This window comes from Rhinatrema bivittatum, chromosome 3 (genome assembly GCF_901001135.1).
Source record: "Rhinatrema bivittatum chromosome 3, aRhiBiv1.1, whole genome shotgun sequence".
Lineage (NCBI taxonomy): Eukaryota > Metazoa > Chordata > Amphibia > Gymnophiona > Rhinatrematidae > Rhinatrema > Rhinatrema bivittatum.
In genome coordinates, this window is record NC_042617.1 from 161,286,432 (window position 1) to 161,313,526 (window position 27,095).

At 42.0% G+C, this 27,095-nt stretch overlaps 1 protein-coding gene across 4 annotated transcripts in view; it reads right to left on the minus strand.

Moving 5' to 3' along the window:
* Window positions 1-27,095, minus strand: part of TTC27 (tetratricopeptide repeat domain 27) — a 521,976-nt gene that overhangs the window by 380,118 nt on the left and 114,763 nt on the right. For all 4 annotated transcript variants that reach the window (XM_029593895.1, XM_029593892.1, XM_029593893.1 and 1 more), the window contains exon 7: window positions 3,725-3,861. In XM_029593895.1, the coding sequence (XP_029449755.1) occupies window positions 3,725-3,861 (137 nt within the window). The remainder of the gene's footprint in view (window positions 1-3,724; window positions 3,862-27,095) is intronic.

A 27,095-nucleotide genomic window follows, 5' to 3' on the forward strand; every position in this document is an offset into this window, starting at 1 on the left:
GGGGCTACTAAACCAAAGAGAATGAACTACTGTCAGATTTATGTTATTAATGGCTTTTACACCGGCCAACTACTAACACTTCACTTTAACAAAGTTAATTATATGAATTGTGATTTTTTATTTAGGAGTAATTTTCAAAAATATGCTCGTAAATGTAGCAAGCAGTGTAGCAATTTTTAAAAGACCATTTAGGCACTTAGGCCCGGATTTACACGCATAGGTGGACTTGCGCGTGCTGGGCCTATTTTAAAAAGGCCTGGCCACGCAAGTAAGTCTCAGGGCTTCGGAAAGGGGGCGGGGAGGGGGCAGGGCAGGGCCAGAGACTCCTGGCACAGCGGCCATGTTATAAAAATTGCACATCAACAATCACAAAGGGACAATTTTTCCTGTTCACCTCACTGTTAATGGACGTAAAGTCTAACATTAGACCATCATAATAGGCATCATAGTAAGGTGTGATTGCACCATTTAATACTCAGCCTTATATTTAATCATCGGTCCAAACACCAAGAATTTTTTTCAGTCTTTTTTTATGTGATCAAAACGAGTCATATAACTTTTTGAAGTAACTTATCTGTGAATCGTGATTACGAGACTTCTTCTTATCCTGTGAATCTTCAATCCAACTCGCCAGCTCAGATGCCCGAAATGTTAATAGCGATATGTTCAATCATCATACCGCTAGACGTGCCCGACATCGCACAATGTTTCGGACTAGTGTTCAGTCCTTCTTCAAGGGCTAAAATCTACGTCACAAACAACGGAAAATTAAACACTGCAATCATACGGGAGTTAATACTGTCTATATCTTCTTGTACTCACTATTCAGGTAGCATGGCAGCTCACGGCGTTTTTCTTTGCTTTCTTTTCCGGTAACCTAACACCGCCCAACTTTAAAGATCCCGCGGAAATGACGTCAAAATCTACGTCACATCATACTTACAACGAATGCCATTCAATGATGTTATTTAACCCGACAGGGATTACCGTGTTCATTTTGAAAATCCATTGTTGTTCTCTTAGATTTAAATGATAATTTGGATCACCCCCGCGTGGACTCACGGGCACAACATCCAGAATTCTCCATCTTAACATCATCATCCTTATCATCTTCGAAGGAACTTACCCGTAGGCCAGTTTCTGCGGTTGCGCAGACTATGTGATTCAAAGGTGGAATTCCAAGCACAAGCAGCGGATCTTAAAAAGAGACTACTTGTCCGAGGATACCCTCCTAAATGCATAAAATTGGCATACAAACGTGCCTTTAATGCTGAACGTCAATGGCTTCTGTTAGAAAAGACACCTTCAGCTAATGAAGAGACACATTTAGTTTGTACCTTACCATATTCTGACAAAGCAGGTAAAATTGCTAAGGTGATTCGCAATCATTGGTCCGTGTTAAACCTTCATGAATCATTGGCAGAACCACCAATAATAGCTTATAAACGAGGTAAGAACATAGCTGACAACATTGTACATTCTTTTTTAACATTACCATTACAGGATGACATATCGGGGCCTCAGGGTCATTGGCAATGCAATCATTGTTCTATGTGTGCCCAAACAATAGAAGGAACAACCTGGCTTGACAAAGCCGGTATCACACACAAATCATGGCAATTCACAAATTGTCTATCTACTAATGTAATATATTTGATTATTTGCCCTTGCGATTTGTATTACATTGGACGCACCAAACGCCAAATAAAAACGCGGTTAATTGAACACAAGAGCTGCATTTCCACAGAAAAAGTAGCAGCCCCTATGGTTCTTCATTGTATGGATAATGGACATTCCTTTCAACAGTTAAGATGGAGAATTCTGGATGTTGTGCCCGTGAGTCCACGCGGGGGTGATCCAAATTATCATTTAAATCTAAGAGAACAACAATGGATTTTCAAAATGAACACGGTAATCCCTGTCGGGTTAAATAACATCATTGAATGGCATTCGTTGTAAGTATGATGTGACGTAGATTTTGACGTCATTTCCGCGGGATCTTTAAAGTTGGGCGGTGTTAGGTTACCGGAAAAGAAAGCAAAGAAAAACGCCGTGAGCTGCCATGCTACCTGAATAGTGAGTACAAGAAGATATAGACAGTATTAACTCCCGTATGATTGCAGTGTTTAATTTTCCGTTGTTTGTGACGTAGATTTTAGCCCTTGAAGAAGGACTGAACACTAGTCCGAAACATTGTGCGATGTCGGGCACGTCTAGCGGTATGATGATTGAACATATCGCTATTAACATTTCGGGCATCTGAGCTGGCGAGTTGGATTGAAGATTCACAGGATAAGAAGAAGTCTCGTAATCACGATTCACAGATAAGTTACTTCAAAAAGTTATATGACTCGTTTTGATCACATAAAAAAAGACTGAAAAAAATTCTTGGTGTTTGGACCGATGATTAAATATAAGGCTGAGTATTAAATGGTGCAATCACACCTTACTATGATGCCTATTATGATGGTCTAATGTTAGACTTTACGTCCATTAACAGTGAGGTGAACAGGAAAAATTGTCCCTTTGTGATTGTTGATTTGTAAATTGGGACTGTTTTTTCAATTGATGCAAGACAAGCTGCACTGAGTAGTTTATCAGTGAATAAAAATTGCACATCCATGTGTGCGCCGGGTAGCGCGCACACATGGATGTGCCCAAATTTAAGCACATAAATCCTTTTGAAAATTACCCGCTCAGTGTTAAGCTAGGCTGGTAACACTATTCACTTGCATTGTGTAATATTTAAGAATCACATTAAAAAAATATCAACACCTACCTTGTACCAATTACAAGTTTGAATAGAGTGGCAGCCTAGATGTAAGAGCAGAGATCTGAGAACCAAGGAAGCCAGAATTCAAATCCAGCTTCTCCTGGTGACGTCGGGCAACTTGCGCTTCACCCTCCACTGCCCAAGGTACAAAATTAGAATGTGAACTCTCTGGGGGGGCAGGGAATGACCCTTCTATACCTGATCATAACTTACCTTGAGCTTCGATTTGGAAAAGATTCTATCTGCAAAAAAAATTTAAAAATCCAAGTTTCTCATTTTTTTTCCAAGTCTTTCTCCTCACCTCCATGTGCAAAATGGCTGCCTGGATGACAGATCTTCTCGCTGGGCAAGAGATGAAAAAAAAAAGTCTCCTCCAAGACTGAACCCCTCCAGTGCTACTCTATCAACCCTTATGCCTTTGCAATCCCCACTCCTTCCCTGAGATCTGTGCTTACAAGTCTCTCAAACTCAACGGCGCCAAACAAAGGAAAATAAAACATGAGCTGCCTGCATCCCCATGATTCAAGGCCAATGCAAAGCCAATTCTTCAAACTGAAATTATTTGAATGAATCCTCTGCAAATGCCTTAAAAACATGACTGCTCCTAATCTGGATTCAACAGTGACAGAAACTACAACTAGAGTAATAGCAATTCCAATGCGTATAATGAGATATTTCTGACAATACAGCCAACAGGGTCAAATCAGAGTTAATGGGTGGGTTATAGTAAACACTCCAAGGAACCTAAGGAAAACTCATTGAAGAAGCTTAAAGATTATCCTAACAACCTAAGATTAAAAGGGTACATACTAAAATGTGCTACATGCATCCTACAATATTAAACAGAACATAGCAGACACAGTTTTCATTTAAAGATAGTTTAATAACTGAACAGAAAACAAAAAAGTGATTATGGATAGAGTGTGATATGGAGAAAGGAAGAAAAGTCACCTTTGGTAAGCTTTCAATAGGAGTAGGTGCTGGGGTTAAACCTTCATGAAGGAAGGGGGCATCCTCTTTCCTACAGACGGCTAGAACAAGCTGAGCCACGTAGTTTTCTTGAAATCGTGTTCGTTTCCCCAAAGCCCCTAGAGGAAAAAAAACATTTCTAAATTTTTTGTTAGCTGTCAAGAGTTATAAATATTAGAATTATTTTGGGGGTATTTTTTGTTGGGGGGTTTTTTTTTAGCTGTTTTCCCAATTTTAGCTCAAAGCAGTTTACATTTTCATGTACAATGAAGACCATGATTACTGCAAAATGTCAGTTTTAACATGCAATTTAATGATAAAAAGTGAAATCTACACTTAAATATAAATCTTTATCTCTCTCTCTTACACCATGAAAACTCATCTAATGAATTAACGCGTGCAAAGTAAAGCCATCACAACTTACCCTAAGAACTACAAAAACCAGATCACCCCGAAGGTCTATTTTGCCAGGCAACTAATTTTTCTCAGTGGCAAGTACCATGAGCTTACAGGAAGTACACAAAAAAAAAAAAAAAAAAAATCAGGGCTTGTGCTGTTGTTCCTCAGCTTTCATACCTGTCAAGTTTCCAGCAGTCATGGTTCAAGGATATATTGAACTCACAATGACATTCTTAGCTGTTATATTAAACAGCCTGTGACTAATCTATCTTCCATAAATTCATCCAATTTGTTTCTGAATCCAGTTATACTATTTGTCATCACAATGTTTTGTGCCAATGAGTTCCACAGGTTAATTAGGTACTGCACAAAGAAGCGCTTTTCTGTTTTAAACCTGTTTGATTGTTTCATTGGGTATACACCTAGTGTCCCACCACAGACTTTTCAACATTCTGCAGCAATTATGTACAAATGTGCATATTTTTGCATATATTTACGTATTATAAATATTCTGTCTGACTTTATAAATCATCATTTTTTACATTTCTGCATCTCCTTCAAGCCCGTGAATTACTACCCCAACATTCCAATGCCCCTGTAATTCTCTCCCTGCAACCAATCAGATTACCGCACTCATTCATGCCTCCCTGCCCCTTACTCTTCCTCCCCATTCTGCATCTATCACTCTAATCTTCTCAAACCCTCAGATCCCTGTCTCTTGATCCCAAACATCTTCCTGCAACACCTCAGATTCCCTCACACTTGACCACTCCATCTCTCCCCTCACTCAACTCTTCTCCATCCCCTCAATCTACCTCCCCCAACCCGTACCCCCTCAAATCCCCTCTTTCTTGCTCTTTCACTCCTCAAGCCCTTCAATCATCCTTTCATCAGTAGAAGTAAACTGGCAGTGCATTGACTTCTTCTTCTGACAGACACCAGTGCAGGATGCCACAGTAACAGTTCAAAGTGCAATATTGAGAGCCTTGCAAAAGAGGAGGATGTGGCCTGAAGCACTGTATGGCTGTTGTACTGCTCCTCTTAGCAAGTGAAAATTGAGGCATGGTGGGGAGGGACAGAGGGAAGGACGATTAGGCTGCTTAAACACATCAGCCACTGCTATTATTATGGACTCTATCTCCTGCAGTAATTCCACAGTGATTGTGGAATTCCACAGAAAAGGCCAGATTTTGCAGCTGCAGAACTGAGGGAGATCAGGGGCACTGGTTATATCTAGTTCCTATGTTATGATACAGTAGACATAGAAAGTCTATACCCCTTACCGAAATGTTTACCTTTTGGTGTCTTACAGCCTGGAAGTAATATGTATTAAACCAATGTTTGTTCCCATTACCCATGCATCCCATCCCACAATTGCCAAATGAAAAATACATTTCAGAATTCAATAAAATATGAAGTAGAAATAAAAAAAATTGAATACCTTGGTTTGGTAAGTGTCAATAGCCTCTCTACTTATAGAAATCCTAAATACTTAAGGCTCTGGTGTAACCAATTGTCTTCTAAAATGCCTATCAAGCGAATTGTCCCCACTTATGTTAAACTGCACTAATTCACATAAGAAATTCAGTAGTTCCTGTTTATTCTCTCTGCTGGGTACTGCATTTCAAAGCAAAGACCCAACTAAGAAGCTGTCAAAAAAAAACCAGACAAAGTTGTGGAAAGGCACAGATTTGGGGATGGGTATAAAAATTAAAGATTCTTCAATTATCACTTGAAGTATGGTCAAGATGATTATTAAAAAGGAAAGTGTAATGCACCAAAAGCAGTATATACAGAAGAGATAAAACAGGGACTTCCAGTAATGCAGAGAGCCGAGCAGACGTGCTGTGCTGAGGCTCCAGGTGCCGCCCCCTTTATATCTCTTTTTAACTTGGTTTTTCTCTACACTGCCACCGGGAAATAATATTCGGTAACATAACAGGAGCTGTAATACTCCGTTCTGTGGCTTATTATGTCCACGAGAACAGCGAAGAAAGACAAAGAAGATCAAGCCGGTGGATTCAGAACAAGATATAGAGGTGACTGCGCCCTCCAACTAGGCCGGTTGAGATGCAACAGCTATAATTCACAAGGTTTTGGCAGGGGACATTGCGGCCGTGGAAGGCAAGCTGGATAATTTGAATGCCTCGGTTATTACTATGGATGCTAAACTGTAGGACTTTGCTAAGCGCTTCACTGAAATCAAAGTGGACTTGCATGACACAGTGGTTAAGGTGCAAACATTGGATCGGCAAGTGGAAGGCCTCAAAAGGGCGGTTCAAATGGCTCAAGTTAAAATTGATGATTTAGAAAATCGTAGTTGTCGCAATAACTTGAACATTTTAGGCGTTTCAGAAAATATCCCTGTCTCGCACCTGATGGACCTCATGCATTCTTTTTTTTTTTTTTTTAACATTTTATTGATGATGACATCATACAAAAATACAACAGATAGTAAGCAAAACCATTAGTAAGCAAAACCATTAAGAAACAGCTGAGGAACACTTTTCCCCTTCTATTCTCAGTTTGTTGGTATGAGTTTCTTCACCATGTCTCTTCTGGCTAATGTAATAGTATGCTGGAATATTTCGGCTATTAGGTCTCCTATTATAGAAATATAGAAACATAGAAATGACGGCAGAAGACGACCAAACGGTCCAATCAGTCTGCCCAGCAAGCTTTCACACTTTTTTTTTTATATACTTTTCTGTTACTCTTGTCCCTTTAAATAACTTTTTTGGTTCTATTTCCCTTCCACCCCCGCCATCGTAGATAGCAGTGCTGGAGCTGCATCTAAGTGAAGTATCTAGCTAATTGGTTTGGGGTAGTAACAGCCGTAATAAGCAAGCTACTCCCACGCTTGTTTACCCAGCCTGTGCAACTCAGTGCTCTTTTCTTCATTCCCCCTGCCGATGAAGCAGTGAGCTGCGCTGGATATGTATTCCAAGTGAAGTATCAGGCTTGATTCGGGGTAGTAAACGCCGTAACAAGCAAGCTACACCCATGCTTATTTGTTTTACCCAGACTATGTAATTCAGAACTTGTTGGTAGTTGTCTGAATATAAATCATCTTTTCTTCATTCCCCCTGCCGTTGAAGCAGAGCGCTATGCTGGATATGCATTGAAAGTGAAGTATCAGGCATTTTTGGTTTGGGGTAGTAACCGCCGTAACAAGCAAACTACTCCCCTGCTTTTATGTGGATGCAAATCCTTTTTTCCACATTTCCTCTTGCCATTGAAGCATAGAGCAATGTTGGAGTTGCATTAACCGTGTGTATGTTTAATATCCTTATTCAATAATCTCCAGGTAGTAGCTGTCATTCCCGCAAGCCACCCCCATGCCTCTTCTCTTCATTCACATCCTCTAGAGACTTTATGGATCCACAGTATTTATCCCACGCCCTTTGAAACCCTTCACAGTTTTGGTCTTCACCACTTCCTCTGGAAGGGCATTCCAGGCATCCACCACCCTCTCTGTGAAGAAATACTTCCTGACATTGGTTCTGAGTCTTCCTCCATGGAGTTTCAAATCGTGACCCCTGGTTCTGCTGATTTTTTTGGCATCGGAAAAGGTTTTTCGTTGTCTTTGGATCATTAAAACCTTTCAAATATCTGAAAGTCTTTATCATATCACCCCTGCTCCTCCTTTCCTCCAGGGCAGCGCTTCTCAACCGGTGTGTCGCTACACACCAGTGTGTCGCGTCTCCAGGTGTCCCACTGCCCCATTGTACTTTCCTTCTCCCTTTTTCCAGCCCCCATGGGCCAGTTGAAAGCCTCCTTTCTTCCAACCCCCACTGCCCAATGGGAAGCCTCCTTCATTCTGCCTTCCCCCGCACAGGCCAATCGGAAGCCTCCTCCCTTCTACCTGCCAGTGGGAGTAGGAAGAAGGGAGGAAGCCTTTGATTAGCCGGTGAGGCAGGCATGGCATAGCCCGGGAGTGGGTGGGAAGAATGGCAATGTAGAACCCCGATGAAGCAAGGCTGCTACGGGAGCCCATCCCTGTAGCGGTGAAGGAGAAAACCCGACCCCGACAGTGCAAGGCCGCTACGGGAGCCCATCCCCGTAGCGGTGAAGAGGAAAACCCGACCCCTGACTGAGGCGCCCATTCCCGTGGCGCCAAAAAAAGAAGGCTCGCCGGATTAAAGCCGGAACTGGAGCCCATCCCTGCAGCGAAGGAAGAAGTTGTTTTTGGGTTGTGAATGGGTGCCTGGGTGAGAGCTTGTGTGTGGGTGTGAATGGGTGCCTGGGTGAGAGCTTGTGTGTGTGGGTGTGAATGGGTGAGAGCTTTTGTGTGTGATTGAGAGAGCGAGACTGGTCAGGAAGGTGATGTGTTTGTGTGAGGGAGCGAGTCTGGTCAGGAAGGTGATGTGTTTCTGTGTGAGAGAGAGAGACTGGTCAGGAAGATGACTGGTGTGAAAGAGACAGAGACTGGTCTTGGGGTCTAATTGGGGGTGTGTGTGTTGTGAGTGACTGGTTGTGGGCGCTAAGGAAGAAGATTGAGGACAGAGCTTCAGCAGCCCTTGCTGCTTCTGGTGAGTGCTATTGGCCTGGAAGGGAAAGGAGTAGGAGAGTTGCTAGAGAGGGTAAATAAAGGTGGCTTTTTAAATTTATTTTTCTTGATTGACTGCCATTTTAATTATTTGGTATTATGCGATGTCTGCTGTTTTGAAATATTTTGATATTTGGACATGTTTTAATAATTTTTATGAGTGTTTAATTGAATATTATTCTGTTCAGCAGCTGTTTTGTAACATTTTTGGTATAACTTTACAATTATTTCTGTGTGGGTCTCTGTAGCAGCTTGGCTTATTCTGTTACATAGAAACATAGAAACATAGAAATGACGGCAGAAGAAGACCAAATGGCCCATCTAGTCTGCCCAGCAAGCTTCACACATATTTTCTCTCATACTTATCTGTTTCTCTTAGCTCTTGGTTCTATTTCCCTTCCATCCCCACCTTTAATGTAGAGAGCAGTGATGGAGCTGCATCCAAGTGAAATATCTAGCTTGATTAGTTTGGGGTAGTAGCCGCCGCAATAAGCAAGCTGCACCCATGCTTATTTGTTTTACCCAGACTATGTTATTAGCCCTTATTGGTTGTTTTTCTTCTCCCCTGCCGTTGAAGCAGGGAGCTATGCTGGATATGCGTGACGTATAAGTCTTCTCCCATGCCGTTGAAGCAGAGAGCCATGCTGGATGTGCATCGAAAGTGAAGTATCAGGCCCATTTGGTTTGGGGTAGTAACCGCCGTAACAAGCCAGCTACTCCCCGCTTTGTGAGTGCGAACCCTCTTTTCTTCTCCCCTGCCCAATAGGATATACATTAGTGGTAAATTACTGTTTTTTCATAAGGAAGACTATTGTGCCTGGTAGTAAAGGGAGTTTGTTTTGCTTTTACTGAGATGTCATCAGAACCAGAATATCTTTTTTGTATGGTGACTTGTACAGGTAATGCCCTAGGATCTGCTCTGCACTCATTGCTGGGGGTTGAGGGGATTCCTGTGGATGCAGAGTGCATGTTTACATTTAGCCCCGTGCTGGTCACATATTCAGTGTGTCACGCATGTGAGAACCATTTGTCAGGTGTGTCCCGGCCAAAAAAAGGTTAAGAACCACTGCTCCAGGGTGTACATATTTAGATTCTTCAATCTCTCCTCATAAGTCATTCGATGAAGGCCATCCACCTTTTTGGTTGCCCTTCTCTGGACCGCCTCCATCCTGTCTCTGTCCCTTCGGAGATACAGTCTCCAGAACTAAACACAGTACTCCAGGTGAGGCCTCACCAAGGACCTGTACAAGGGGATAATCACTTCCCTTTTCTTACTCGATATTCCTCTCTCTATGCAGCCCAGCATTCTTCTGGCTTTAGCTATCGCCTTATCACATTGTTTCGCTGACTTCAGATCATTAGACACTATCACCCCAAGGTCTCTCTCCTGCTCCATGCACATCAGCCCTTCTCACCCCATCGAATACAGTTCTTTTGTATTTCCACACCCCATATGCAGGACTCTGCACTTCTTGGCAAGGAAAGAAGTCATATGCACATTGCGTCAACGGCACGCCTTTATAACCATGCTGCAGGAAACTCATTTATCCCCTGAAGAACATAGTAAATTGAAGAGGGAATTGTTGGTGCTTGTTTTGCAGCATCTGCCCCCAATACCAGGAAAACAGGCGTTGCCATTCTTTTCATAAATCTCTGGCTTTTACAACACAAAGGGTACTGGTAGATGAGGATGGCAGATGTGTCATTTGGGTGGGTCAAATCTTGGGAGAAATCTTAGGCCTATTGTCAGTTTACACACCAAAAATTTATAACCAAAACTTTTTTTCTACATTGGCAAGCCTTTTGATGGAAATTGGTGATATCCCTCTGATCGGGGGTGGGGATTTTAACTGTGTTGCTGACTGTGATGGACAGGCATAGTAAGGCTCAGGATATAATATTGGGTACACAAAACAGCATTCCCTTTCTGACAGACATGTTGGAGTTAATAGATATTTGTATTTTACATCCCGGGAAACAAACTTACACTCACGTCTCTAGAGCCCATCTGTGTCAAAGTAGAATTGACTATTTTAGTATCTGAAAGATGACTTTCCAGGGCTCAGTGGGCAGACATTGGAAACTTTACTATCTCAGACCATGCTCCAGTTATTTTGCACTACCTGTTTGCTAGGAAAGACTCCACATATATGTGACATATGCTTTCCCACCTCATGATTTTAAATGTTATCTACGAGGTAAATGGAAGGGTCTTGCTCATAATAATGCTCAACACTTAGCTACTCCACAGTTATACTGGCAGATTGCCAAAGCAGTTATGAGAGGAGAAATTATCTCCTATAATATTCATAAGAAGCATCAGTTGAAGAAAGAGCTGATCCGCCTGAACAAGAAATTAGAGGAGGCACGTAAGAAGCTGGCAGGAACTGACCGAGTCTAATAGATCTGACTTTTCCGTTTTGCAAAATCAGGCGGCTGTTTTGATTCATCAGAGGACAATGCACTCTATTATACCAGAAACAAATTTTTTCAGTTTAGGAATAAAATTGGGAGGAGTTTGGCTAGACTTGTTAGAATCACAGAGGGATCTCGCTTTATTCCCAGTCTATGGGATGAACAATTGACTCTTCAATCTAATAAGGAAATTTGTGAGATCCTATGGAGCTTTTATGCCAATTTATATGCCAAAGGGGATCCAGGTTCGCTCTCATGGGATGATTTTTGTGCTGGTATTGTATTTCCCCAAGTTAGTGAGGACCATAAGGTGAAGCTGTCTCAGCCCATTCAGGAGGAAGAAATCATTTGGGTTATTAGAGAACTAAAATGTCATAAGGCTGCTGTGCCTGATGGCTTCACCACTGAATTTTTTTAAATCCTTCAATCCAGCCCTTGGGAGACCTATTTAGTGATATTTTGCAGACAAAGAATTTCCCTCGCTCTATGCGTGAAGCTGTTATAGTTTTCCCCAAAAAGGGGTGGGACCTTATTAAACCGGCTGCCCACCGACCAATTTCTTTACTTAACACTGGGTGTGTTCCCCCAGTTAGCTTCTCCTGAGCAGGTGGGCTTTGTGCAAGGGCGCACGGCCGCACAGAAAGTTTGGCATATGTTAACTAGCATAGTCAGTAGTGGGCAGAATGCTACTAAACCTATCAGCTTTGACACTGAAAAGGTTTTTGACCAGTTACCTTGGTCATTTCATTTTACTGTACTGGCCACGTATGGCTTTCCGGGTGAGATTTTGGATATATTGCATATTTTATATCATGTGCCGAGGGCTGCGGTTATGGCCAATGAAGGGGTGTTCACCTATTTTCCTTTGGAACGGGGTACTTGTCGAGGGGGTCCGCTCTCTCTCTTTTTGTTTATTTTGTGCATGGAGCCCCTAGCCCATTGGTTGCTGCAGACCCCCTCAAAGGTATTGCGTGTGGTGGACAGGAGGTGAAACTGGCATTGTTTACTAGTGATCTTTTAATGGCAGTGGAGGACCCTCTAAATTCTTTATCTCAGTTGATGCTTTTGATGCAGTTTCTGGGCTGAAAATCAGTAGAGATAAATCTTTAGTGTTGGACATAAGAAAATAAGAAATTACCATACTGGGTCAGACCAAGGGGGTCCATCAAGCCCAGCATCCTGTTTCCAACAGTGGCCAATCAAGTTACTAGTACCTGGCAAGTACCCAAAAACTAAGAATATCCCATGCTACTGATGCTAGTAATAGCAGTGGTTATTTTCTAAATCAACTTGATTAATAGCAGGTAATGGACTTCTCCTCCAAGAACCTATCCAAACCTTTTTTAAACCCAACTACACTAACTATATTAACCACATCCCCTGACATCAAATTCCAGAGTTTAATTGTGCATTGAGTGAATAAGAATTTTCTCGGATTAGTTTTAAATATGCTACATGCTAACTTCATGGAGTGCCCCCTAATCCTATTATCCAAAAAAGTAAATAACCGATTCACATTTACCCGTTATAGACCTCTCATGATTTTAAAGAACTCTATCAAATTCCCCCTCAGCCGTCTCTTCTCTAAACTGAATAGCCCTAACCTCTTTAGTCTTTCCTCATAAGGGAGCCGTTCCATCCCCTTTATCATTTTGGTCGCCCTTCTCTGTACCTTCTCCATCGCAATTATATCTTTGTGGTGCGGTGACCAGAATTGTACACAGTATTCAAGGTGCGGTCCAGAGACTTATGTCACACTTGGCAAAGGAATTTCCTTTAGGTTGGACAGAGGATAAGCTCACCTATTTAGGGCTGTGGATTCCCAGAGATATCTCTAGGCTTTATCAGCTCAACATTAATCCCTTAATGGACAATACCAGGCGTCTGTTAGATAGTTGGCAATTTCTCCCATTGTCTTGGTATGGCAAAGTTCAATTGGTTAAAATGGTCATTCTGCCAAAATGGTTATATGTACTACTAACGCTGCCGATTTGGCTTCTTAAAAAACATGTCCCTGTTGTGGAATACTTTAGTTTCTCACTTTATTTGGAATAAGAAATGGCCACATATGAATCCAGCAAACTGACAGCTTGGACTTCGAGATGGTGGCCGTAAAGTGCCGAATTTATAGGTTTATAATGTGATGTGCCTTCTTCAAATGGTCTGAGATTGCCTCGGGAAGGGGAATACGGTCATGGATGTTGTGTTAGATGGGGGTTAGTGAAACTTTTAGGGGTGTCCTATCTTTTGCATGGAGGAAAGCAAGCTCTGCCCCCTTGGTTAAGGTTGGACCCATTGTTTTTTATCTGTTCTCCAAGTATGGACATGGGTGTGGGTCAAATATGAGCTTTCTCCCACAGCATCGATTTTTTTGCCCCTTCAGGGGAATGAATTTTTTTGCCAGGCCTGGATCATGTTATTTTCCATAAATGGGAGGCAGCCGGTCTTAGGAATATTGGTCAATTTTGAATGGACTTGACATGTGGTGGTAACTCTGCAAACTCTAAAAGATAAGGATGGCCTGGAGATTAAAGATTTTTATCCCTATTTGCAGGTGTATCACTATGTTTATTCTGTATTGCATAGAAATCAAGCGATTTTCACTACAGGGAAATTTGAAGGGGCAGTCTTTAAACTACCATCTCACAGGCCGATACAGTACAGTGCGCTCCGGCAGAGCGCACTGTTAACCCGCTTTTGGACGCACGTTTGACGCGCTAGCTTTACCCCTTATTCAGTAAGGGGTAACAGCACGAAAACACGCAGCCAACCCCCCCCCTCCCCGAAACTAATAGCGCCCGCAACATGCAAATGCATGTTGATGGCCCTATTAGTTATTCCCACGTGATTCAGTAAGTAAAATGTGCAGCCAAGCCGCACATTTTACTTTCAGAAATTAGCGCCTACCAAAGGTAGGCGTTAATTTCTGCAGGCACCGGGAAAGTGTACAGAAAAGCAGTAAAAATTGCTTTTCTGTACACCCTCCGACTTAATATCATGGAGATATTAAGTTGGAGGTCCCAAAAGTAAAAAATAATTTAAAAAAATTTTTTTAATCAGCCCACGCCTCACGGGTTGAAAACCGGACGTTCAATTTTGCCGGCGTCCGGTTTCTGAACACGTGGCTGTCAGCGGGTTTGAGAACCAACGCAGGCCCTCATTTGAATACTGAATCGCATGCACAGGAGAGTGGCCTGTGCGCTCGCCCACTCTCCTGCGACTTTTACTGTATCGGCCTGTCAGTCTGGGTTAATTTCTACCCTCTATAGGGGTTTAATGGATGACTGGACAATTGACCCCCTTTCCTTTGTCACAGCGAAATGGGCCAGGGATTTCGGGTTGCAGCTGGAAGAGGCTGATATTAGATTTTCTCTGACTGGGTTTGGGCAACTAGTTGAGTGTGTCAATTTTCGTGAAACAATTTAAGGTGGTTTACCTGCTTTACTTTTCTCCCTCCCGTGCTTTTAAGGCGGCTATTACCCAGAAACTGGCCTGTTTGAAATGTGGGGTGGCAGAAAGCACATTTTTTTCATTCGTTTTGGTCATGTGCGAACATTAAATGTTTTTGGGCTTCTGTATATATTTTGAGCAATTTACCACCTTTGTTTTTTCTCTTTTGTACACACCCCTCTGTGTTCTCTGCTTTACTCAATTATGGTGTTTGGCCTCTCTTGCACTAACGTGTATGGCACCACTTGCCTAGATCAGGCTGTCCTCCAAACTGGATGATTTAACAAGAAGGGGTCAGATTAGAGAAGCAACCAAGAAGCCAATGGCAACTTTGAAAGAACTAGAGGCTTCCATGGCCAGGAGTGGTCAAAGTGTGTGTGAGACAATATCCCAAACACTCCAGAAATATGGCCTGGTATTGCAGTGTCACTACTCAAAAAAGCCTACCTTGAATCCTGTTTGAAGTATGCAAACACTCAGAGGATACTGTAGCCATGTGGCAAAACATTTTGTGGTCAGAAACTAAAACAGAATTTTTTGGCCTGAATACAAAGAATTACATTTGGCGCAAAGCCCACGAGGGCACATCACCCAGCAATCACCATTCCTTCTGTTGAACATGGTAGTGGCAGCATCTTGTTACACAGATGTTTCTCATCAGCAGAGACTGGGACACTTGTTAGGATAGAAGGGGCAACAAATGGAGGAAAATCCTTGAGGGAAATCTGCTGCCCTCTGCAAAAAGGCTGAAACTGGAATGGAAATTCATCTTTTAGTACGACAACCCGAAGCACACAGCCAAAGCTACTCTGGAGTGGCTTAAGAAACAAAAAGGTAAATATCTCAGAGAGGCTCTGTCACAGCCCTGACCTTAATCCAATCTAAAATCTGTGGCATAATTTAAAGATTCTGTTCATCAGTGCTCCCTAAGGAATTTGACAGAGCTTTAATAATTTTGCAAAGAATGGTCTAATATATACAAATCTAGATGTGTAAAGTTGGAAGAGACTTATACCAACAAACTCATATAACTGCTGCCAAAAGTGCTTCTACCAAGTACTGACTCAGGAAGGGTGGAGACTTATTCAGTTTTTGGATTTCAGTTGTATTTATATGCATATGCTTTGTCCTCCGATAAAACATTTTTAGTCCTAAAGGCGTGAAACATGGCATGTTAAGTGGAAAGAAAATCCTAATTTAATTGCATGCAAGTGTGATGCACTGACATAAGAAAATGTGAAAAATATTCAAAGGGGTGTAGACTTTCTATAGGCACTGTACACCAGTCCTTGTATTGAAGTCTCAAAACCTTCAGTGATTTTATATTACCTGTCTTATCATCCCTTACACACATCCTTTCCAAGTGAAGATTCCTAGGTGGTTGTTTTGGGTTTTTTTTTAAGTCTACAGACCGATACAGTACAGTGCGCTCCACCGGAGCGCACTGTTAGCCTGGGTTTGGACGTGCTTTTTTGACGCGCAAGCCGTAATTACCCCTTATACAGTAAGGGGTAATAGTGCGTCGAAAACACGCATCAAACCCCCCTAAAACTAATAGCGCCCGCAACATGCAAATGCAAGTTAATGGCCCTATTAGTTATTCCCACACGATACATAAAGTAAAATGGTCAGCCAAGCCGCACATTTTAATTTCAGCCAGCACCGGGGAAGTGTACAGAAAAGCAGAAAAAACTGCTTTTCTGTACACCCTCCAACTTAATATCATAGCGATATTAAGTCGGAGGCCCCAAAATTAAACACAAAATAAAAAATAAAAATAAAAATAAAAATTCAATCGGCTGGCGGCCCACGGATTGGAAGACTGACGCTCAATTTAGCTGGCGTCCATTTTCCGAACCCGTAGCTGTCAGTGGGCTCGAGAACGGACACCGGAAAAATTGAGCGTCAGCTGTCAAACCCACTGACAGCCGCTGCTCCTGTCAAAAAGGAGGCGCTAGGAACACGCTAGTGTCCCTAGCTCCTCTTTTTACTGCGGGCCCTAATTTGCATGTTCTTCCCTCCTGAATCGCGCGCACAGGAGAGTGGCCTGCGCTCGCCCACTCTCCCGCGACTTTTACTGAATCAGCCTGTTAGTAAGTAGGTTCCATACCCCTACTTGTCTTTAGTTCCTTTCTGTAATCCTTCTAGTTATGCTATTTTTTTTTGGGGGGGGGGGGGGGGGAGATTTAGATTGGGTGGCCAAAGCTATACACAGTGAGACGGATTTTAAACCCCCCTGCTCGTGTAAATCCAGCCGGATTTACGCGAGCAGGGGGTTTAAAATCCGCAGATTTAAATCAGCAGAGCCCCGGGACTCACGTAAGTCCCGGGGTTTCTGAAAAGGGGCGTGTCGGGGGCGTCGCCGAGTGACGCCGCGTTTGGGGGCATGGCACGGCGTTTGTTGGGCGGGCCCGGGGCGTGGCGCCGGCCCGGGGGCATTCCGGGGGCGTGGCCTCGCCCTACAGAACAGCCCCTGGGTCGGGTCTCGGCGCGCCAGCAGTCCGCTGGCAGGTGTAAATCCATGGATAAAGGTAGGGGGGGTTTAGATAGGGCCGGGGGGGGCGAAAGTAAGTTCCCTCCGAGGCCGCTCCGATTTCGAAGCGGCCTCGGAGGGAACGGAGGCAGGCTGCGCGGCTCGGCGCGCCCAGGCTGCCCAAAATCGGCAGCCTTGCACGCACCGATCCAGGATTTTATAAGATACGCGCATATCTTATAAAATCCAGCATACTTTTGTTTGCACCTGGTGCGCAAACAAAAGTACGCGAACGAGCAATTTTTTAAAATCTACCCGAGTATTCAAGAATTTGTATAACCGTAAAATGGCATGCTCTGCCTATACAACTTTTCAAATTCCTAAAGCTCTTCAGCTTTTTTTTTTTTTTTTTTTTTACCACTACTGCACACCAGGTCAACCTCTTTAGAGAACTTATATAAGCAAAGTGGGGTGGAGGGGAGGAATATATTAGATTTTTTTGTGCAAAGCAATGGGTTTGAAAAGCGGCAGCTGAACAGTGCATTGGCTCTTGTATTTAATTATTTCCTGTTATATATTGGACATCAAGGCAAACCATGAAAGGGGGGGGGAGGAGATTTGGCATGCACACATTTTAAAAACTGAAATTATCAATGTACTATAACAGGTAAAATAATAATGAATAAATCAAGCAGAACTGAAAGGAGTCCTAAGCCAAACCCTTTTGATAGGAAGATCATATTGCTGCTATTGCTGGATGTCAGTTTGCAGCCATGATTCATCATAAGCACACATACTGGTAACTGGGTTATCCGCATACTTTTTCTTTCCCAATTCTATTTGGAAATTGGGGGGAAAAACAATGACATGAAATGAAGCAAAGTAACACCCAATTTAAAAAATGAAGACTGAATAGAAACATGAAATAAAAAGTTGGGGGAAGAGTAGGACCACAATTCCCTGAGAGTGAGATGCGGGCGCATCGGGGTGGCTTTTAAAATAGGGCGGGCGTAAGCCCTACATGCGCACATCGGGCTTTTAAAATTCACCTTGATGTGTGGTCACATCATGGATCCATATTGATGGATTAAGGAATTGAGTTTTGTTTCAATTTTTTCTTTCCAAATAATTCTCAATACTCTAATTTGCCTTTTTTTTTTTTTTTTTTTTTTAACCAATGCTGCAGACTTTGCTGAGGTCTCAATATATGATCCACAATGACTCCAAGGTTCATTTTCTGAGCAGTAACTGCTAATCATCAATGTGTGCTTCACTTCTAAGCAGAAAGCACATAAGGAAGAGGGAGGAGAAACATAGAAACATGACAGCAGATGATGATCGTATGGCCCATCTAGTCTGCCCATCCGTCCAGTTAATTTAGCATTATAATTCTCATCATTTTCTCAGTGATCCCCTGTAGGAGGAGCCCCGATAAATACACCACATCCCCATACTGCATGGTCGTTGCTATCATTTTTACTGCAATAGGGTTGTGGGGCAGTGGAGGAATGCGTTCGCTCAAGATGGACTACACCAGGACTTTAGTAGGGTGATAAAAAGGGCAAGTATGATGAATTGGACCACACACACCACACCACTAAATCCCAAGCACCATTGGTGACCTGGCACCCAAACATTTCATACTGTACAACAGAGGTTCCCAAAGGCAGTCCCTCAAGGAGTGCAACCTAATCAAGTTTTCAGAATTTCTACAATGCACATTCATGAGATCTATTTATCTACAACGGAAGCAGTGCATGCAAATAAATTTCCTTCATGTTCACTGTGAAAATCTGAAAACCCAACTAGGTGCAGTCCTCAAGGACTGAGTCTGGGGACCTTTGTGCTACAATAATGATATTCCATACTTAAGTGTTGCCATCTGTTTAGCTGCTGTACATGTAGGATACCAATAAATCCTGATACATAGCCATTGTAAAAATTAAATAAGCATAGCATATTAATAGACATCTGAATAGGCAATTTGTCTTATCTAATAAGAATCAGACAGGTGCAGACAGTATATGCCTCACTGAACTCCACAGCTATTTAATCATGCGATCTTAAAGGACAATCTGAGGATCCAAAGCTAGCACAAATGTTTCATATACACTTTTTAGCTATATACTCTTAAAATCTTACATGAACACTTCTTGACAACTTCCTGAACAACAATTTGTGTAACAGAAATGCTGCTCATGACCCTTTAAAAAAAGTAAATTGGGATATGCAGCCCCCAAATGTTTTCAGTTTGGGGGTTTTGTTTGTTTTGTGGGATTTTTTTTTTATCTACATTTGGTTGGTTTATATTTTTTGTTTGTTTAGTTTTTTAATTCAATTTTTTTATCAAACAAAAAAAAATTAAAATAGGGGTGCCCCATCTCCCCCCCAAAAAAAGAACCATGGAACAAAATGGCGCTGCTAACTGTGAAGGAAGTTGACAGTGACATTATTCCAGTGCTGTCCTCCAAGGAGACAGTGTCGTTTGAAGCATCAGCACAAAAGAAATCGGGAGACCTTGTGGCCAGGCTCCAGAGGCAGAAAGCAGCCTAGGCCTTGGCACCCAAAACAGGCGTCAGGGCCAGGCCCTAGTGCTAGGCCTATACTTCACAAGGCCAGGGCTCACCGGAGGACTTTTATTTTTTTTAAATCAAATATGAAAATACTTCTAAATTTTTAGGTATTGTTGTAGAAGGCTATTTTTAGTTTGTTCCATTTGGAAGAAACAAAAAATGGCCTCATTTGTTGCATTTTTTGCTTTCATTAAAAACAAATGCAGATCCCTAAAATCAGATACCCAAATTGTAAAAAGGATCATTGTAAGACAACTTATTCAATACTTAAGACCCAAATCCAATTATTTCAATTATTGATTAGGAATATAAGAAATGCCATGTCACAATGAAAAACTTGGCAGATGGGTATAATTATCTAGACATCTACACGATTGCTCTCAAACTTCAAGTAGAATTGATTTGTAACTTCCCCATAGCTTTGCCTATCCAAGTCTATGGCAGAAAGAATACTTTAAATTGTGCCCCTTGCATACAATCATTTGTTTCACACAAGTCACACTTTGCAGATGATGCATAGGCTGCTATAAATGTATATACTTTCCACCTAGCCTTTTTCATGCCAACAAAAAATTTGGAATGATCCACGACTTGAAACCAAGAAACAAATTTAAACATAACATGGTGAATGACAGTAGATAAAGACTAAAATATATTCATTTAAAAATATTACTGGCTTAAATTCAATATCTCCAAGCAAGGAACAAATCCTAAAAAGAAAAAAAAGCATATACAAACAGCAGTACATCACAGTTATACAAGCTCCAACTATACAAATCAACCATCACCAAAGAAAATTCAAAACTGAAGAATAAAACAGAATCAACCAACAAAATTAGCAAAGAAATAAAAAACAAATAAATAAATGCCCTATGGTCTCCTAAAAGAGAAGGCTTACACAAACAGGATTTTATTTCCTAAATGTCAAAGACCCTTTAAATATTTCAGTTCACAAGGCTCACCTAGCCTGCCCAGTGTACTTTGGATAGATGGCACTTGGCAACTATGACAAACTTTAATTACAGATGATCTAAAGCCAAGTAGAAATTTTTCATGCGCTTAACGAACTGGGGTATATTTTAAAAAAGAGTGCGATCGCGTACTTTTGTTCGCACAGCAGGCGCAAACAAAAGTACGCTGGATTTTATAAGATACGCGCATAGCCGCGCGTATCTTATAAAATCCTGGATCGACGCACGCAAGGCTGCCAATTTTGGGCAGCCTGCGCGTGCCGAGCGGCGCAGCCTGCCTCCGTTCCATCCGAGGCCGCTCCGAAATCGGAGCGGCCTCAAAGGGGACTTTCTTTTGCCCTCCCCTCACCTTCCCCTCCCTTCCCCTACCTAACCAACCCCCCCCCCCCCCCCTTACCTTTGTCCCTCGATTTACGCCTGCTAGAAGCAGATGTAAATCTAAGCGCGCCAGCGGACTGCTGGCGCGCCGTCATCCGACCCGGGGGTTGGTCCGGAGGCCTCGACCACGCCCCTGGGCCGGCGCCATGCCCCAGGTCCCGCCCCCGAAACACGTCATTCGGCCCCGCCCCTGACACACCCCCTTTTTTAAAAACCCGGGACTTACGCGCATCCCGGGGCTCTGCGCGCGCCTGTGGCCTATGCAAAATAGGCGCGCCGGCGCGCAAGGGCCCTGCTCGCGTAAATCCGGGCGGATTTACGCGAGCAGGGCATTTAAAATCCACCCGACTATGTTTTTCTCTCAAAATGTACTTACAGTTGCTTAACAATTACTATTTTTAAGCCATTTATCAATATTTTACACAGCAATACAATGAATGTACATTCAAACCACACTGAAAAAATATTGTACAAACAGTATCATTACATGTGGAGTAATAAATTCAAATCATATTTGAAGATCATCTACATAACATTAGGTAAACCCCTCCCACACCACCCTTAAATCCACATGGATAGCTTGCATTCAAATCTAAAATTATAATATATAAAGATCAAAGTGGAATATGTTTGTGGGTGTGACTCACCAAAGCAAGAGACGCTTTTTTTTTTTTTTTTTTTTTTTTTTTTTAACTCAAGAATTATCTAGTTCCTTTCCCTTTCTGGTTATATTTTAGGAAGGATTCCCAGATAGATATGACTTGAGTGATCGAGGGCTGGCCTTTAGATAGGGTGGGCTGGTCAGTCAGTGGGCCATGCAGCAGTAGGGATTATAGACTCCCAGTCTAAGACTAGGTTTTAAGTAGGTTAAGCCTCCCCAAAGCCTGGTAAGCCAAGTGTGCCTCCATACGCCCTCTGCAATGCAGGAGGAGCAGCATTTAATAGCACATCAGCTTCCTCTACCACGCTGGGCTATTGAAGGATTGAGGGAAGAATGCCTGTAGAGAAGGGGGACAAAGTGCATAGAAAGAGGGGAATGAAAGGGGGAGATAGAACCTAGAGGGAGGGAAGGGAATGGATGGAAGGAGATCTGAAAGAATGTCTGGAGGCAGGGGACAAGGAGAACAGCATTTCTGAAGGAGCAGGAACACTGTCTGAAGGAGAGAGAATGCAAGGAGGGAGCAAAGACTGCCTGGAAAAAGGGAGAGGTGGAGAAAATGGTTAGAGAGAGGGAGAATGTTTGGAGGGAAGAGGAGAAGAGAGAGAAGGCTATCAACAATTTTCACCCAGAGCGCTAATTTCCCTAACCCTGGCCCTAGTGACATCTTTCAAGGCAAATATATGTTTGTTCTTCCATAACAATCTCATCAGTCTGTCTCTCCTGGGACAATTGTTTAATTTATTTAAATAAGCTAACTATTTTATATCTACCTGCAACTAGGAAGTGCTTCACTAATTTATCTTTCTTCAGGTTTATCACCTGCATATCCAAGCACCATATATAAATGATCTAGGAGTAGATAAGTCTCTCTAATGTTAGCAGTTTCTAAAAACAGTTTAACTTCAAGACACTGCCACCAGATAGGGTCCACTGTGCAATCCTGCCAGGATCAGGGTGAGAAATTTCAATTAAAACAATTTTGTTAGCACATTAGGTACGAGATAGGAGCTATAGAAAGCTCCCTAATGATTTTCTCCAATTTGTGTGGCTATCAAGGTAAGTTCTGTTGATTTCCATGTATTTGCACAAGCCACTTCTTCAATTTCCATCTTTAGCTTCTGCTCCTTTTCATATAAGAGTACTCAGAGTTTGGTTGAGTAAACTCTTGTATAGCCTGGAAATTAATCCTTTTGCAGAACTTCTTTGCAAAAGCAGGGATTCCCGATTCAGTTTGTCCTACTCCATTTTTACTTGGGGAAAGAGAACCAAACGTCTAATTTGACTCAATTAAAATTAGCACAATCAAGGAAAATCTAACTCTCTCTTTTCATTCTCAAACTGGATTAATTTCTTTTTAGAAAAGGATAGACACGGAGGAAAGTCTGGACTATGTCATTAACAAGGCATTAGAAAAATAAATGTAAATCCTGCCTTGATTTTCCACTTTTCTCAAAAGTCAGAAGTAAGTCTGGTCAGGGGATTCCGGTACAGTAAAGGAGGCTATGACTTTCAGCATCCAGGTCACCTGATAACCTGTCTTCTATCTGCTCAATATTGAGAGCCTCCTAATTTATACTATTCAAATATAGTTTTCAATTATGAAGTTAACACAATAAAAATTAGTTTTAATTTGGAAAATAAAATGCTACTGAGCATCCCTGCCAAAAGGAACTGACATTTTAAAAAGCAATTGCTTGATTCAATATATATAATACTAGGGATGTGCATTTGTTTTGAATGAATGCGCAATCTGCAACGTATAGGTCCCTATTCGTTGCATTCGTGGGTTCCCGAAACGCATGGCGAACCCCCACGAATGCAACGTCTCATTAACGAATAAGACTCCCAACCTCCTGAAACCCCCCCCCCCCCCAAAGACCCTGGTGGTCCAGCGGGGGTCCTGGAGCGATCTCCTGCACTCGGGCCGTTGGCTACCAGTATTCAAAATGGTGCTGATAGCCTTTGCCCTTACTATGTCACAGGGGCTACCGGTGCCATTGGTCGGCCCCTGTCACATGGTAGGAGCACAAGATGGCGCCCGCAATACAGAAAGCAAAATGTGCGTCCAAGCGTCCAAAGGCAGGAGTTAATTTCAGACAGCACCAGGCAAGTGTACAGAAAAGTAGAAAAAACTGCTTTTCTGTATACCCTCCGACTTAATATCATAGCGATATTAAGTCAGAGGCCCCCCAAAAAAAATCTGCCCGCAGGTTGGAAAATAGACGCTCAATTTTGCCGGCATCCGTGTTCCGAACCTGTAGCTGTCAGCGGGTTTGACAACCGACACTGGTAAAATTAAGTGTCAGCTATCAGACCCATTGACAGCTGCCGATTCCGCCAATAAGGAGGCACTAGGGTCACGCTAGTGTTCCTAGCGCCTCTTCATTAGCACAGGCCCTAATTTAAATACTGAATCGCGCGCCCAGGAGAGGTGCCTGGGACGCGATGGGAGAGCGGGCGCCGGCTCTCCTGTGGAGTTTACTGTATGGGCCTGATAAATAGCTCTTAAATTTGAATGAGAACTGCTTACCATAAAACAGCAAAGAAACAGCCAAATGCCAATTGTGAAAAATGCATATGTGGGTAACCTGTCAGGGAAGCATTACTCTACCGTAATATGTTTAACATTAAGATCTAGATCTACTATATCAGAGCCAGCATTTATTTACTTGCAGAATTCTGCAAGGCAAATATTTCCAATTACAGAGGAACCACTTATTTGGCTCAGGCATTTTGCGTAACAGGAGCATTATTCTGTGGGATGTTTAAGTTTTGAGGGGCGGAGTATCATCTTACATAGTCACTAATACTAGATTAACATGCAATTTTAGGGTTTTATTCCCCATATCTTTATCAGAGTAAAACAGATAAAAACATTTGATTCACAAAAGAGAATTCCTGATTCTCTTTTCAATTCATATTTACTTAAACTATTTTAAATCTTTATAGTGTTTCAAACCTACCACTGTATGTATGTATATATAAATACACATATACATATAGAACTATGAGTCCCGGAACTCACTGCAGATTGGACATTCTGGAAGCTACCGACTTCATTCAAAGTAAAGCAGGTAGGATGGAAAGGGGTGATGGAAAGGGGTGATGAGGAATATGCAATAATGAGTTTATTATAAATGAGACAGAACAGGTCAGTTTTGGAAACACACCACTAAAAGAAAACTGCAATATTTCAAAAGTATGCTCAACCAGTATTAGCATTTATTGAAAATTTTACTGAAAAGATGTTATGAAAACAGTTACATTCCTCTTGTGCAACTTACCTGAGTTTTCAGCAATGTCAAACTATCCTGCATGAATATTAGCTGTCAAATTATTTGCAACATTTTATACAACATGGACCAATCAAATTTGATAAGTGTGAGATCATTTGTCTCTCTTCCTAACTCCAGGGATGTGTACCGGAATAGCTCTAGCGACTGTAAAAGCAATGATTTTCAAGGATAGAAAAATACTGCTCGTTCAGGCAACTAAATATGTTCATTCCTATCATATGCCAGAAGACTCATTTAGGCCAAGGAGGTGAGCGCTGCCACCATGGCCCACAGTCTTCAACTAAATCTCTACCTTTGGGTCTGTACGTCATGCTAATATAACAGATAAACCCACAGTGCCTTCAGTTAACCACTTAAGCACTGCTGCTTTAATATTTTCAGTATACACAGTGCTGCCACTCCTCCTTTCTTCTTACCCTATTCCTTGCTGAATAGATTATAGCCGGATTTATTATATTCCAATCATGGTTCACAAAATAATCATGTATTTGTTACCACCACTATAGCCAAATCAGCCTCTTCCATGACTGCTTCTAGATCTAGGACTTTATTCCCTATACTATGAGCATTAGTGTACATAGATTTTCAGACACATTGACTACCTTGGGAAAGATATACATGGGGGCTGATATAATAAGCTGCGCTAATGCTGCTGCAGGTTTTTACGCATACTCGCGCGGGTTTTTAAGTGCATTTTTCCCATGCTAGTTTTCCATGTCTATGTAATAACGTGGTCAGCACAGGGAAAACTTGTGCACAAACCTGCTTACAAACCCATCACTGGTTTTGCACGAGGGCATGCAAATGACATGCAAAGGAGCCAATTAACTATTCACAGCCTATACAGGGAGCCGCGCATCTGCTAGCATGGGCTTTTGTACGCGGGTTTTTTAGCGCCCGGGTCAGGGCAGGAATTAAGTTAAAGCACGTGTCTAGATGCTGATTTTCACCACTGCTGGCATTAGTGTGGCTGTGTGTCCATACAGCTCTGGAATAATCATGGATTACCTTCACTTTTTCTGGATGTTATGATACATTTTGCTCGTCAACTGAAGAAATGTCTGCTGCATTTCCCGTGCTTACCAGCATCTGCCAGTACAGCTACCACACGATCAGAGACAGAACATGAAAGGGTTATACATTGCTCTACTCACCTTTAGACCCTCTCCCAGACCACTAACATTTTCACTGTTTTCTGAAAGGGAAAGACTTTCGCCCAGTGAATCACTCAGTCACCACATTAATGTGGGTTTCAGCACGGTCTATTACATAAGGGCCTTGACCGCGCATTTTCGCACGTTTTACTTTTGCATGGATTTTCTGCATGTCTCATTTGCATACCCATCTTATTACATTCCCACAGAGGTGCCTGCTTTTGCCATGCATGCTACAAAAAAAAAATGCACAAATAACTGGCGCTGATTTCATCGCAGCTCTTATTATATCGGCCCAAACTGATTCCACTGTTATACAATGCCATCAAGGGAGAAATCCCAACATCTGCTCATTCTGCTAAGTATTTTTCAGTCATTCTAGACTGTAAAGACTCGCCATGATGTCTGAGGAGTAGATGATCAGTCAGTTTCTAATTCTGGTGACTAAGACATCCGAAATAAAGGCATTTGAGTGTTCTTGAGATAAATTTCAATAAAGAAAATAGTGAGCCAGTTTGAATTTTAAGAATTTCCCATTCTCCTGACGCAGGCACTTCTTGCTGAAACATTGAGGTGTCAGGAAAAGGGAAAAGCAGCATGAAAAAAATGTGGAAGTTGATAGGGAAAAAAGAAAAATAAATTAAAAAGCTAAACTAGATTAAGCTGGCAGGAAAACAGAGAAAACTATACAAGTAACAGTGGGCATAGAAAACTAAGAGGGACATAGCAGATTGCTACAGAATAAAGAAAAAAATTGGGTCATAAATTGACTCTAGACAGCCCCTTTTTTGACTGCGATTGAGTTTGAAACATTTAAATAGTGTTTGGGATTTTCTAATTCTCATATTATAATGGTGTTTGCAATTCTCTAATTTTTATTAAATGTGATTAAGTGTCTGCACGAAAAAGGTATAGCTTTCTATATTTACATACATGTGTTTTTGAAATGTTGCATGTTAAAATATTCTCGTGTACAGTGCATTTTGTACATTTGTATGAGATTTAGTTATAATTACACAAATAAATAATACGAG